The sequence below is a fragment of the Gobio gobio genome (genome assembly GCF_949357685.1).
Source record: "Gobio gobio genome assembly, chromosome: 14".
In the NCBI taxonomy this organism is placed as follows: Eukaryota; Metazoa; Chordata; class Actinopteri; order Cypriniformes; family Gobionidae; genus Gobio; species Gobio gobio.
Genome location: NC_137107.1, coordinates 33005418 through 33020528, shown reverse-complemented (window position 1 = coordinate 33020528; position 15111 = coordinate 33005418). Strand labels below are relative to the sequence as shown.

Sequence of the window (15111 nt, the reverse complement as noted above, 5' to 3'; positions counted from 1 at the left end):
GTTGGGTTAAATGTTTGCCCAACCAGCTGTGTAGGCTAGTTTTATTTAACTAAACTATTTTTTAAAAATTACTGTATGGCTTGCTTAAAATGAACCCAAAGTATGTTGGAAATTAACATTTATTCATACGTTTAATAAATTAACAATAACATAAAGTTTAATGAATGATAATTCAACAATAAACATGTATTAAATTGCTAAATTATTGTTGCCTCTAGTAATTGTGTGTCTGATTTTTAATTTCCAACCTATTTTGGGTTCATTTTAAGCCAGCCATATAGTAATTTTTAAACAATAGTTGGGTAAAATAAAAAAAGCCCAGCACGTTGGGCAAACATTTAACCCAACCGCTGGGTTTGTCCAATTTCAACCCAACTTGGGTTGTTTTTAACCCAGCAGCATGTTTTTTAGAGTGTAACATTTAATTCTGTTATGTTCTGATTATATGGCTTCGGAAAACTTTGAATACTTTATGATGCTTTCATGCTGATGTGCTACGATTCATGCTATAGCAATGATTTATATGTCATTCTAGGAACTTAAAGCCCATCCACGTTCGTAATGTTCAGGAAAAGCATTCATATTCTTCAGAACTTCTCATTTTTGCGATCCACTGAAAAAAAAAGAAGTAATGCTTTTCATATAAAAAGCATATTTGAAATAAACAACTTCTGAACAACTTGAGTGAGCAGTTAAATGCATACATATATACGCTAGATGGCGATGTGGTGCTTTCGCCTTGTTTACGTGTGTTGCCAGATGCGCTTTTTATAAGCGAATTTGGGCTTTTTACCAGCTTGCTTATTTCTCTTGCGTGATCTGGCAACATTTAGTTTCTGGCCTGTGAGTCAACATCAGCTTCCTGAGCTCTGTTTCAAACACGCAGCTGGACAAAATGGTACGTGTATATTTATCAGAATAGGTTTCTTTATCAGAAGTACTTTTTGGGTTCCTTCTAAAACCATACGTCCGAGTAGATATTTAAGCTGATTTTCCAAAAAGCTGGTATTTTAGCGCTGAATGGTCACATGACAGCAGCGAGCTAGCGCAGATTGACTGATTCAGCCCAGTATCGAGTCAGAATGTAGTCAAGTCAGTCTCTTTTAAAAGGATTAAATCAATGACACTCAAAGTATATTCTTTTCTATATTAACTAAGTATGTGTTTCAGATTAGCGATACTTAGTATAGTGTGTTAAAGTTGAATGCTGAGTCCAGGAACCGAATGCTAGCCTACACTGGCTAACATAAAACTGTTTTCTAGTAAATTTTGAAAAACGTTTACTTTGTTTTCAGCTTACAGTGTTTTGAACCATTTAAAAATGTATTTGCCCAGCATTAAATATCGTTTCAAAGCAGTTTATACTGAAAATAGTGCTTTCATATCGAACTGGTGTCATTACAATTCTCTTAAAGTGAGACTGTGTTCTTATGGGAAGCGTCAGCAGCTTTTAACCCAAGCTTCACACTAACCGTCTCCTGCAAGTGCCCTCCATTTAACAACCACAATCAGCTAACATCAATCTAATTTATGTTGACGATATTATTTATCCACTTTGTTTCAGTTTTCCTTCTGTCTCACATCACCTTTAATGTTTTGTATGTTATTTTTTGTCATGATCATGCATCCACAACCCCTTTCTCAACCCCTTCCTCACCCACTGTTCCCCTATCCTGGCATCTGCATCGTTTTCAGGCTGGTCACAGAGTAAGTGCCTCTCAAGACCTCTCGTGCTCATGGTTTTCTGAATTTTAGAGTAGTGCTGCTGCTTCCTCTGGCACGATTCCTCTCACCCTCACCCTTGTTTCTTTTTAGACTGCTATGGGTTTATTTTGCAAATGCAATTCATTTGTCTGGGATCATAAAGTAGCTAAAAATCGAATTATCAGCTTGCAGAATGATTGAAAACCGCAGAATACTAATCATTACAGCAACACGTTTTGTGTGTTTTGAATATTTTATGAACGCTGTGATGTATATTTTAAACACAGGCTAAATAGAGTATCAGTGAGACTGGTCTGACACACCAGTCTCATGGGAATAATGAGTTATGTTTGGAATGGGATACTGCACAATACATCCTGAATTCTGCCTATTTTTAATTTAAAGTATGTGAAACAGTATGCTACTGCTGTATGTGTCTCTTTTCTTCTCAGCACTTTTGTTCAGTGTTATCATATTAGAAATAAAAACACCAGTTTGCATTATAATCCAGTCTTGTGTTCAGATGTATTAACTTTTGGGCAGTTTGATCGAATAAAAGATTGCATACGGACAATTTAGACATCATAAAGCTACATACTTCAGAAATAGTAAGGCTGCAAATCCAAAATCACATGCTCTCTTGAGTAGCTACTGCTTTTGAATAAGTACTTGAATTAAAAGTATAGTATGAATTTAATGCGGACGTATTACATTCACCATGTTTTCATTGTCATGTAATCCAGGGGTTTTCAAACTTTATGATGCTAAGGAGCCCCAAATATGATGAACCTTTTATGAGGGACCCCCTTCCTAAAATCCATCGATACATTTTAATGAATGAAAAAACATTTAGGCCCGGTTTCACAGACAGGGCTTAGACTAAACTAGGTTTTAGGCCTTAGTTCAATTAGGACATTTAAGTATAGCTTTTATAAACATTATATAAATATAAAACCATTACTGCTGTGCATCTTGAGACAAAACAATAGCACTGACATATTTTAAGATACATCAGTGCAAGTTTTTTTTTTTTTTTTCAGTTAAAACAACTCAAACATGCATTTTAGTCTAGGACTAGCTTAAGCCTTGTCTGTGAAACCGGGAGTTAAACTGATAGATAAATAATAAGTATGACATTATAAATACAACATATTGTTTCCAAACTTAAATCTACTATATAATGTTGGATGTATAAACCTCAAGAAGAACAACATTTTCAATTAAAAAAAATTGTTTATAAGCAACTTTCACAATAAATGTATGTAAGGAGCATCCATACTTCATTAAGAATACTGCCTTACAACCCCAGTGAGCAAGATAAATGGGACTATAGTGAGAAAAACTCACTAGAAAGATACAAAGAAAACATATACAATTCTGGAATGTGTGTGATACGGCAAGAAAGGAGACAGAAAGTATAACAAGTAGAATGTTCGTTAGACTTTATCCATTTTGGCTTCGTCCTTTTATTCTCTGAAATTTTCTGGGGCCCCTTAGAACCTTCTGGAGGACCCCTGGGGGCCCCCGGACCCCAGTTTGAAAACCCCTGATGTAACCTACCAGTGTCAGTTGCATCACTGTGGCCTCATGGGATAGTAAAGTGTCCACTGGATGTTCACTTCAGAATCTTGCTGGAAGTAATAAGTCATCCAGGAACTTTTCACCTGGGCTGCATTTGAAATTGCATACTTCCCTACTATACACAGGCGAAAACACAATAGGCAAAAAGTACCCGGATGACCCATTACTTCCGGTGAGATTCTGAAGTGTGCATACAATGGACACTTTACTATCCCATGAGGCCACGGACACAGGTAGGTCACGTGATGAGGGCAACATGGCGAATGTAGTACGTCCAGATTACATTCATACTATATAGAACATACTTTTTTTTAGCAGTCGTGAAGTAATTACTTATTCAAAATAAGTGCCTATTTCGAAGTCGAACATTTTCATTCACATACTGTTTTTCGCCTACTTTATAGTAGGGAAGTATGCGATTTCGGATGCAGCCACAGTGTAGGATGATAGTATGCTATTCCAAAGCTTTGTCCAGTAACACAGATCTGATTCTAGCGAAACATTTTATTTAGGCTTGTATGCGAGTGGTTTGATCTCAGCCTGTTTTAGGTTCAACAAGTTCAGCAGAGCTAACAGACTTTAGAAGCCGCTATCTTGCTTAGCTTTAAATTGATTTGTTGTCTGAAGAAAATGTGCTCGCATTTCAAATGATTACATAATGCTAATGCTTCCAAAGGTGAAACATTCTTTCCCAAAATATTTTAATCAAGATTTTATTCAGACAGCAACGCATTGCTTGCGGCTCCACTTTTCCTTCACTCTTAGTGTCCAACAACTAACGTTTGAACGCTAACAAGATGTATTTCGCCATTAGCTGGTGCTTGTGTTAGGTGATCTGCACATTCCCCACCGATGCAACACCCTGCCTCCCAAATTCAAAAAGTTGCTGGTGCCTGGCAAGATTCAGCACATCCTCTGCACGGGAAACCTCTGTACAAAGGAGAGCTATGACTACCTGAAAACACTCGCTGGAGACGTGCACATTGTCAGAGGAGACTTTGATGAGGTTGATTTTTTTTTTATTACCTATTTTTGTCTTTTCATACTTGTTTATGCACTTTTTTTAACCATTCACATGTTTTGTTTCTAAATGACAGAACTTGAATTACCCGGAGCAGAAGGTGGTGACAGTGGGGCAGTTTAAAATCGGTCTGATCCACGGACACCAAGTGATCCCATGGGGTGACATGGCGAGCTTGGCGCTGCTTCAAAGGCAGCTGGATGTGGATATTCTCATTTCTGGTCACACACACAAATTTGAGGCATTTGAGAATGAGAACAAATTTTATATAAACCCCGGATCTGCCACAGGGGCCTATAGCGCACTGGAAAGGTATAACATTTACTTTTACCTTCACATCATGTTTAATCAAACGTTATACGTGGATGATTTGTGATCTAAATTGTCTCTTCACAGCAACATCACACCATCATTTGTTTTGATGGACATTCAAGCATCCACAGTGGTAACGTATGTCTATCAGCTCATTGGAGACGACGTCAAAGTCGAGAGAATCGAATACAAAAAGTCGTAAAGAACGATGATGCTGTCAGCTGCCTTCTTTCAGGATGCTAATCTTGTCATTCCCTCTCACCTGAACGTCACCATCATACAAATGCTGTATCATAACGTTACGCTATATTTCAATGTAATATATAATACTGTTTATATGTCACCAGAATGTCATCATTTGTGGTTTCAGCAGATGGTTGTTGAGAATGCAATAATGCTGCATTATTTGCATAATGTTAGTGTGAATTAGTCTTATAAATATGTTATGTCCCCTATTCATTTTTCAAGGCCTATGTTAAGCGATCTTTCATAAAATAAAACCCCACATCACAAGAGCAGTGTAATTATTTAAGAGAACACATTTGACACATTAAAATTACTATTTTGAAATGTCGGGAACTACTGGACTGTTTAAGTCTAGGATATGTTTTAAGGATGACTTTGTTAGACATTTTTTCAAAATAAATGACACAGGGTTTCTGCAGGTCTTAAAAAGTATTCATTTGAACTACAATTTAAGAATCACAGAATCCTTTCATAAAAATTGAATTAACTGTACAATGTGGAATGTCACGGAATTTGTCAACTTTTGGATGAATAAATCAAAAGTAGGACGGGTCAGTACACTTAAAGGGATAGTTCACCCAAAAATGAACATTCTGTCATCATTTACTCCCCCCTCATGTGAATAAATAGTTCACCCAAAAATGGAAAACAGATTTTGGTTTTAAAAAAATAAAACTGATTTTGAGAAAAAATTTAACGCTTTTTTTTTTTTTTTTTTACATTTCTGTACAATTTTCTATGTTTCATGATTGCAATTAAATAGACATGTTTTTTGACTAATAAATCAAATGGATTTCATAGGGCTCTTCCTCAGGATTTTTGTTTTCCATCACAAATATCTAAACTTCCTTAAATCAAAATACATTTACTTGAGATGCAAAATGAAGAAATTAAGTCTTGTTTTCTGAGAAATTGAATAAAATAAAGTGAGTTTATGCTTAAAACAAGAACAAGTATCTGTCAATTTCTGAACCCATGGGCAGATATTTGTTCTTGTTTTAATCAAAATCACTTTCACAAGATTTATTATGTCATGTTGCTTCTCAAGTAAACGCATCTTGATTTAAGAAACTTTTAGACATTTGCACTGGAAAACAAGACAAAACTACTGAAAAAGAACATCACTTTTTTTTGTAGTGTAACTTTTTTGTTGGAAACTTTATTTTTGAACTTTTTTGCGAATACAACTCATTGTGTGCTTCCTAGACATTTACATTTAGAGATCATATTATGTTATCCTTACATTTTCTTTAATTCGTCATAAAACCTACAGAAACCCTGATGACATAGATTGATGCGTTAAGTAAGAAAACCAAAGTCGTCATCATTATCTTCTGATTCATTGAAAGACAGGCCACTCATGTGTCCAGCAAGATAAGAATCTGTTTCAGTCGCCTCCCATTCAAAGTCATCTTCCCATGGCCGTGAACCTGGAATTTAGGTTTGAATAATGTTAAAAACAACCTGAAGTGTTCATAATATCCGGATCATGTATATTGCACTATTTATATACAAACCTACCCCGTGAAGAAGCGTGTTTTGCAATGGTAGCCCTCCTTTTTCTTGGCTGTACCATGTTCGATTTTGCAAAACCAGAAGACACTCTGTGTAGTAGATACAATTTAAGTTTACAGCTAAGCCTCTCAAAAGTTTTACAGATGGCATCATATACCTACCTTTGATTATTGACAATTTTAGGTAAAGTTGTTTTCTTGGATTTCTTTGAAGTCGAAAATTTCTTTCCACTTCCTTTTGTCTTGCTCGTAGATGTACTTTGAGAGTTTGCCATGTGTTCTACTTCTGGGGTGTATGTTGGCATCTGCAGTCTCACATTTAAATTCACATGATGCGCATCCGGCACTAAATATGGAGTATAATATGTCAAATATTTAATTGTAATAAAAGTTATTGTTAATACAGGCTTAATATAAGTCCAATCGTGCTCATATGACGTGATGGTTCACCTGTCCTGATACACCGATGTAATACATTCATATAATGTTGACATATTAGCTGCCGCATATGCTCTTTGCTGTAGGCCTCTGCGATACTGTACAGGAAGCGCTTCTGTCCGGGTGTTAGGCCTGGATGCTGAAAACGAGAGATTATTTAAATGTGAATTTCAAGTTACTTGGGAGAAGGTTCTTATGGCTGCTGAATCTGATATTGTCATACAAATAATTGCAAATCTAACCTTAAGAACATTTTTGTCTTGTTCAGTTTTTTTTTTTTTTACCATTTTGCCTGTGTTAAGTGTGTATTTCTATTGGAATTCTAATATTTCACCTTCATTTCCTTTAATAAATCTATTTTACATAAAATAGTTTCACTCTGGACCTTAAGGACAAATGTCCCCATTGAAACTGCAATTTTTAATCAGGGCCTACAAAATGATGAAATCATAGGCTTTCATTCTGTTAGCAATCTAAAACTTTTGTATTTAGCTTAAATTTTCTTAAAGTTTATGAGTTTTATGAAATATATAATTGTTCATACATCATTTTAATAAACTTAAACCTCCATAGCTTTTTTGTTTCACTCTGCCACAGATCCTCTTTAAAATTAGACCAAACTTAAGTCTGAGCTCCCTTGTTTAAAATGATGACAGTTTTTTGACATGGATGTTTTTGTTCTCTAAGAACCTTTTTTTTTGACACACAAGGGTTAAGTACATTTTCATGAAATACCTGTAAAAATGGAGCAGCAGTCATGGTCTTAGGGATATGAATAGTTTTAATGTCCCGGTCTTGTTCTGGTACGGTTGCAGATCTCTGTGTTTTATGTCCAAATACTGAGTTTGTTTTCCCTGAATAAGGAGAGAATTTAAGTACTTTAAATAAATACTTAACAATTCACTCGACAATAGTTATTAAAGGAATAACTCCAAGATAATGTTTACTTCGCATATGACAGCCGTTTGTCTTCAAATGAACTCAATTGGGTCAGAGACTCTGGTTACTCTGTCCAAATTATACAGGTGTAACGTTTCTGTAATTTACACAGATTAAGCTTGCAGCCGTATGGAAAAAACCTGTCAGGCTGCTGGGGAGATAAAATAGTTGTGTTTTGCGTTCAAATTTACTGTACATGTTTGTTATTGCAGATGTATACTGCATTTACAGATGGATGCAGCACAAGAAGAAGAGGTGCTATAAAAATGAAGTGATGTGATTCAGGAACTACAACATACAAAACAATGCACTGAAGTTAAGTCAATTCTACAAAATTAAAGCAACACGTCCTTATATAAGATATATAAAAATATTTGTAAACAGAATATTGTTATAATTTTAACGTTTAACTGGGACTCTTTGCTTTTGGGATGACTAGGAAAAGTGTCCCAATTAACCTAAATTCACCCAAAGGCAGTAATTGCTAAAATTTATGGAACAAACTTACCAGTTTGCACATGGTTAGGACCAGATGGCCTGTCAAGACATTATCATATGAAAAACATTATGTATGGGTATCTTATGTGACAACAACGCAATAAAGTAATGTATACAGCTATGTCATGATATTCTCTGGCTTACCTTAAAGGCAAAAACGACTTTTTGTGGTGCAGACTTTTATCGGTGTTGTTTTCAAGGAATTTCACGTGCTTTTTCATTGCGAAGTGTGACCTGAACTGTAGCATATACAAGTGATATAAGACGACCTGTAATCCCATCCGCGCGTGTGCGTTTCCAGTGTTTTGACTCTAGCGGGCTTCCGTAGGTGACGAAAAAACAGCATGGCAGCTGGAGAAATTGTAACCGGAACGCATTACGGAGACAAATAACGTTTTCTGTGATATAAGTGAAAATAACATAACATCTAGTGCTTTTGGAGCTGGAGAATCGACAATGCCTCGATACGCGCATCTAGTGATGGGCCCTGCCGGAAGTGGAAAGGTAATCAGCATCAGTGTGACTACTAGTTGGGCTAACAGATGATTCCTTAAAATATTATGATTTTGTTGCTTTATTGTGTGTATAACTGTGCTGCCTGAATTAAAATCCTAAACACTAGGTTGGTCTGCATTACGCGTGATTATAATTAGGCTACAATACATGAACTAGTGGTATATCGTTGATTTCAGTACGGTATAGTGATTTTAATATTTATTATTTATAGAGTTATTTTCTCCTTTTTTCAGAGTACTTACTGTGCCACAATGATAGATCATTGCCAGGCCCTCAACCGATCTGTACAGGTGGTGAATCTGGATCCAGCTGCAGAACATTTTGAGTATCCTGTTATGGCAGGTGAGGAATCAGTAACTTGCATAGATAAGTTACACACATAACGTTATGTAGTTCAGTAAAATGCACTTTCTTACTCACAGATCTTTTTTTTTTTTTTTTTGAGCATGTGTTCATGTCAAAAAGGTTATTGAGAAACAAATTCTGTCAAGTGTTTTCAAGCTTTTGACTGGTTTTAAAGGATTAGACTGTAATGTGCCGACAGTAATAGTATCATAAAGTTATTATTTACATGGGAAAACAACAATGTCAAAGTGTTACAACCTTTTTAAAACCTTTATTTAACCTTTTCAGTTAACAAACAGGCATTCAACGTCATTGTTTAACACACCCACAATAAATCCAAGCAGCATACGCTGAAAGAGAAAAAAGTTAATAAATATATATTTTAATAATAAATAAATAGTAATACAATTATTACTTACAGATAATAAATACCACAATAAAAGCAAATGATAAAATAAGTTATGATACATGCAGTCGTTCACACAACATTAATTAAAAAAACAGATAGGATTTTTTTTATTTCGTATTTAAGTTTTTGCATTATAATTATTTAATGTTAAAATTGATATTTGAGTGATATAATATTCATTGCATATTTTAGACATTCAAAAGAAAATATTTAGGTAAAGAACAATTTTACCTAAAACATGAAATACTCTGCCCCAGGCAATTACATAAAATGGCAATGACAAATGCTGAAAAAAACAAAAAAAACAATATGTACCTTTGGATTAACATATCCAAAAACCATTAGAACAATGTTATATATTTTGTTGACTTCACTTGTGTACTTGCATTATCCCAAATATTTCCAAGAATGTTTGAATCCAGAGAAATAAGCAATTTTAACTATCAATGACATCATACACGTGTTCCCCTCGATTTCCGGTTGTATTTTTTAGCATTAATGTATTATGTGTTTTATTAGACAGGTGAGCAACTGTTTGGATACATTCATCGACAGAAAACTAATCATTGTTATATATATCAACACCGTTAAATCTAATTTTCATGATTTACTGCGAGTATCATGTTTTACCATGCCTAATATCAATCTAGCTTACTGTAGTGTGCAACAAGTGTCTCATAGTAGCCGCCGAGGGAACTCACAGAGTAGCATTATAACATAACTTTCAACACTCAAATAATGTATCTAATATGATAAAAAGGCGCTGTTTCTCCCCACATACACATGACCGGAAAAAGTGTAAGCGCTCGTCTGCAGCATAATAAAACCTCTGCGAAATCCAGTCGTCATCAAGCTACGCCCTTTTATTAATAAGTCACCTCTAGCACCTCTATTGTGGCTTTAACACATTATTAAAATAGTAAAAATGCATACAATTTGTATTTTATAACTAGTGTTGCAACTGCCCTTTTTTTCATTTGTCATTAGTCATTTATGTTAACTTCAATGCAACATCCTAGAGATTAAACTGCAAATAGGTTTACTTTCAAAAGTTTTTTTCTTCTTTTTTCAGGCAGAGAAAGAACTCTATGGAGCTTGTGCTCAATAGTGTCATTTCTGTAACTAGTTTGTGTTTAAAAACATCTAGTGTGTTCTGATACCATTACCCTCGTAAACAGATATTCGAGAACTGATCCAGGTAGATGACGTTATGGAGGATGACTCCCTGAGATTCGGCCCCAATGGAGGACTGATCTTCTGTATGGAGTATTTTGCCAACAACTTTGACTGGCTGGAGGAGAGTCTTGGTCATGTGGAGGATGACTACATACTGTTTGATTGCCCTGGTAAGAGGTGATGTGCCAGATGATATGGTGCTTCTGTTGAGGACTGGCATGGAATGGTAAAGAGTGTTATGTCCTCTTGACTGCAGGTCAGATCGAGCTGTACACGCATCTGCCTGTTATGAAGCAGCTTGTGGAACAGCTGCAGCAGTGGGAGTTCCGAGTGTGTGGCGTCTTCCTGGTTGACTCGCAGTTCATGGTCGAGACCTTCAAGGTAATGCTTGTCACACGGCAATGACTATTCATGTAAAAACTAGTCTCATGTTTTTCTATACAAATACATATAAGTATTACAGTTCTATGAAGTGGAAGTGATGTCTGTTTTGGCAAGTATCGTCTGGATTCTGATTGTAATTGTATATTTGTTGTTATTCATTTTCTAGTTTATCTCAGGAGTTATGGCTGCCTTGAGTGCCATGGTGTTGCTAGAAATTCCACAAGTCAACATAATGACTAAAATGGATCTACTCAGTCCAAAGGCTAAGAAGGAAATAGAGAAGTATGTTATTAAAAGATCTTGACATGAGATCCGTTTATATTTCACTTTTCAACCTACAGTTAGATGTCATAGCAGTGTGTAATTTGTTGTTGTTTTTTTTTATTTGCAGGTATCTAGACCCGGATATGTACTCGGTGATGGAGGACAACTCTGTTGCTTTAAGAAGCAAGAAATTCAGAAAGTTAACCAAGGCCATATGTGGTTTGGTAAGTTACAAATTTTCCTTGCCTTGAGTCGAGGCATTGATAAATACTGGTATATGTACAATTCATGTGCATCATCTAGGGCTGAACAATTTTGGGGTAAAAGTCTGATTAAAATTCAATTAAAAAAAAAAAAAAAAAAAAAACTCCTGGTTTGATGGGCTGTTGTTATAATTTTTGATTACATATAATATGATGATATTAAAGGGGTGGTAAAACACATTCTTTTGAAGGCTTGACTGTGTTTGTGGGGTGCACTGTAACATGTGTTCATGCTTCGTTTTAAAAAAAATTGCCTTATTTTTCATATATTTGACCTTTATTCTACACTGCTCTGTCCCTCCTTGTAAAACGGTCTGATGCTTTCCGGCTTGTATGAAGCCAGTCCCTCAAAAATACGCAGTGGGCTCTGATTGGTTAGCTGGCCCAGTGTGTTGTGATTCGCTAAACGCCTAGTGCACGTATGTCGGAAACGTCACGCCCCTTACCGGAGGCTGTGCTTTGGTCAGTGTTAGAAACAACGGCGTCAATAAAACCATATGAGCCCGAATCAGACCCAGAACATTTGAGTGAAGATGATCGAGCAGAACCTGTTCAGTCCTCAAGAGTAAAGACTGCGGATCTATAATGATCGCTACTGAATGGCACTTTAACTTTTGTATTTTTAGAACGATTATAGCCAAATATCTGTCGCAAGAACTAACCCAAAACAAACACTAAGCACTGGCTTTAACTAGTAAGTTAGCAAAATCACACACAGAACCATGTTTAGCAAGCCTGAAGATAAACAATACATAAAAGCTCTAATCAAAGAATCATTTACACTAATGTCAGGTTCGCTGTTGAGATTTTAACGTTAGTGTTTGTAACGTTAGCTGTTCGTCGGATAACGTTAAGTATGAATGAGCATTTAACAGACTGGTTTGCAGAACAGCGTTGTCATCTGTTTACTTCCTTGCTACAACGTATAATTAACCTATTACAGGAAAACACATCGATGAAAAATAAATCAGACTTACAGGTTGTGGCCCGTGAACAGCTTCTGTTTGTAAATCCAGCTTTCAGGACAAGCCATTGTGCATATCCTGTATTGAACTCGCGAAGTTTGTGTTGTCCTCCGTGAAATGTGCAGCGCGCGCGTCGTGCATCCACGCACCGGCAGTGTTTTTTTCACGCAGCTGACGTTGTGCAAATCTGGCATTGAAATCGCGAAGACGGTGGATGTTTTCCTCTGTTAGATGTGCTGCAGGGAGCCCTGTGCGCGCCTGATTCCCCGCTGACTCAAACACACGTGCAACATGCTGTATGTTAAACGCTCTGCAACGCACCCCCGTCCCAAGGAAGGCTGAACAGAGCAAGTACCCCAGACCTGCAATCCGGATGAAAATAACAGCGTTTCCTCGGCATCGCGGCAACAACACTCCAGCCTAACTATACCACAACAGCGCCGCGATACAAAATGGCCTCACCCCCCCTTATTTAATATTCTCGGAGGAGGGGTTTATGTAAATATTGAGCCTGTTGATGTCACCAACCCTGGAGGAATGTGTGTAGTCGCCTACTGGCCGTTTGCTGTAGTTCTTAGAAACTGATTTCTTTAAAAGCAAATATCTCCCTTTGCTTTAAACTTTGAACGTTGTAACTTTGCAGATGTTGTTTATGCTCAAGCAGCAACATTACACGTTAGCTAAAGTTAGAATAGTGAAATCGTGGTTTACCACCCCTTTAATAATAATGATTATTGTTTATTTGTTTATTTATTCATTTTCATTAACCACAATAAGATATTTCTATTGTAATAAAACAACTTGTCTCTAAACAATTTTAGTATTTAATAATAATAATAATTTTAGTTAAATATTTTAGTTTAATATTTGTCTTAATTTCTTTCATTTTCAGTATGACTAAGACTAACAAATTAATTATTGTCAACCAAATTAAGAAATGTATTACTAGTGTTATAATACTACTTCACTGTATACAAATTGAGTATTTAATAATAATAATATTTTTACAATAATGTCAGCTGTAAAATCACAACACTAATATTTTTATGTTAAAATATTGTCTTAATTTTTATTTTATTTTTCTTTCTTTATTTTCTGCAGAAAACCCAAACTAAACTAAATATTCTTTGTTGGCTAGAGGTTTATAAACTATTCTTATTACAAATCTGTTGTAACACTTTACTGAAGTCTCACAGTTTGATAATTGCATAACCACATCACAATTTCAATTTTATTTAGATTAATTGTTCAGCATTAGCATATTCACACTGATCATATCTGGTGATAAATGTTTTACAAACATTCTTTAGTAAATTGTCAAAATGCCACTGTTTTCTTTAGATTGATGATTACAGTATGGTTCGATTCCTGCCCTTTGATCGCACCGATGAGGAGGGCATCAATATTGTCCTGCAGCACATTGATTTCTCCATACAGTATGGTGAAGATTTGGAGTTTAAAGAGCCCAAGGTTTGCGCATAATGCTATTCACATATGCTATGAACTGATGTTTGTTTCAAACATAAAACCTGTTTATAGTTAAAAAAAAAAAAATTGTTTTAGATCAAATTACAAATGTTAACATTAAACCGATCCAATTTTTTTTTTTTTTCTCTCTAGGAATTTGATGAAGAACCCAGTAACACGAATTTTGATGAGTTCTTCCAAGACACAGCAGGTTCTTGAAATCCCACTGTGAAGCCAAACTACATTTAGATGTGTTCCACTAATTAAGAGTTTCATTTATTTAAACAATATTTTGTCATGTTCATAATCTCACTGGTATGTGCTATGTCTCAATCTTCTTAGCAGAGTTTTATAAAATGTAATCAGTTTTTTAGAACTGTCTATTTATTTTTGCAATAAAAATATGGAAATGACAATGTGGTTTTAATTTTTTTTCTTTGTTTCAACACCTTAGCCTAAGGGAAATGTTAAGGGAGGCATATCCTGTGTTTATCATTGAGTTATTCACTTAAAGGGATAGTTCACCCAAAAATGAAAATGACCCCATGATTTACTCACCCTCAAGCCATCCTAGGTGTATATGACTTTTTTCTTTCAGACGAATACAATCGGGTTTTATATTAATAAATGTCCTGGCTAATCCAAGCTTTATAATGGGAGTGAATGGCAGCCCAAAAAAGTGTACGTCTCGCCAGTTACACTTTGTTCGCAAGTTGAATATGGAAGTTGGTCTGGCGGAAGCTAGATATTTTACTTTATAATGTGTTAAATATAGATATTTTTCCTACACAAACTCTTCGCTTCAGAAGGCCCTCCTGGAGCGGTATGGATTACTTTTATAATGGATGGATGCACTTTTTGGGGCTACCGTTCACTGACATTATGATGCTTGGATTAGCCATGACATTTTTTTATATAGAACTCTGATTGCATTTGTCTGAAAGAAGAATGTCATATAGAACTAGGTTAGTTGGAGGGTGAGTAAATCATGGGGTCATTTTCATTTTTGGGTGAACTATCGCTTTAAACAAACTTTTATATTTGGCTATCCAGTCTTGATTACATTTTT

The 15111-nt window shown here is 35.6% G+C and overlaps 3 protein-coding genes across 3 annotated transcripts; 2 read left to right on the top strand and 1 right to left on the bottom strand.

Annotated features, from left to right (window-relative positions):
* Positions 1-816: 816 nt before the first annotated feature.
* vps29 (VPS29 retromer complex component) lies at positions 817-7387 on the top strand. The gene is made up of 4 exons (XM_079835844.1): positions 817-898; positions 4100-4291; positions 4383-4618; positions 4703-7387. The coding sequence occupies exons 1-4, from the start codon at positions 896-898 to the stop codon at positions 4818-4820; spliced, it is 549 nt and encodes a 182-aa protein (XP_079691970.1). The 5' UTR covers positions 817-895; the 3' UTR covers positions 4821-7387.
* fam216a (family with sequence similarity 216 member A) lies at positions 6164-8474 on the bottom strand (the record flags this gene model as incomplete). The annotated part of the gene is made up of 7 exons (XM_079834582.1): positions 6164-6294; positions 6386-6468; positions 6541-6724; positions 6829-6955; positions 7552-7670; positions 8264-8292; positions 8398-8474. 7 exons carry the CDS (start codon positions 8472-8474, stop codon positions 6164-6166), a joined length of 750 nt encoding a protein of 249 aa, XP_079690708.1.
* A 95-nt stretch (positions 8475-8569) lies between these two features.
* gpn3 (GPN-loop GTPase 3) lies at positions 8570-14456 on the top strand. The gene is made up of 8 exons (XM_079835843.1): positions 8570-8757; positions 9003-9111; positions 10702-10869; positions 10956-11080; positions 11250-11365; positions 11475-11571; positions 13917-14045; positions 14196-14456. Exons 1-8 carry the CDS (start codon positions 8710-8712, stop codon positions 14259-14261), a joined length of 858 nt encoding a protein of 285 aa, XP_079691969.1. The 5' UTR covers positions 8570-8709; the 3' UTR covers positions 14262-14456.
* Positions 14457-15111: the final 655 nt, after the last annotated feature.

Coding starts and splice junctions, on each gene's coding strand:
- vps29 (XM_079835844.1), top strand. Junction 4,292..4,382: donor TCAGAGGAGACTTTGATGAG/GTTGATTTTTTT, acceptor TCTAAATGACAG/AACTTGAATTACCCGGAGCA. Junction 4,619..4,702: donor GCCTATAGCGCACTGGAAAG/GTATAACATTTA, acceptor GTCTCTTCACAG/CAACATCACACCATCATTTG.
- gpn3 (XM_079835843.1), top strand. CDS start 8,710: ATGCCTCGATACGCGCATCTAGTGATGGGCCCTGCCGGAAGTGGAAAG. Junction 8,758..9,002: donor GCCCTGCCGGAAGTGGAAAG/GTAATCAGCATC, acceptor TCCTTTTTTCAG/AGTACTTACTGTGCCACAAT. Junction 9,112..10,701: donor TGAGTATCCTGTTATGGCAG/GTGAGGAATCAG, acceptor CCTCGTAAACAG/ATATTCGAGAACTGATCCAG.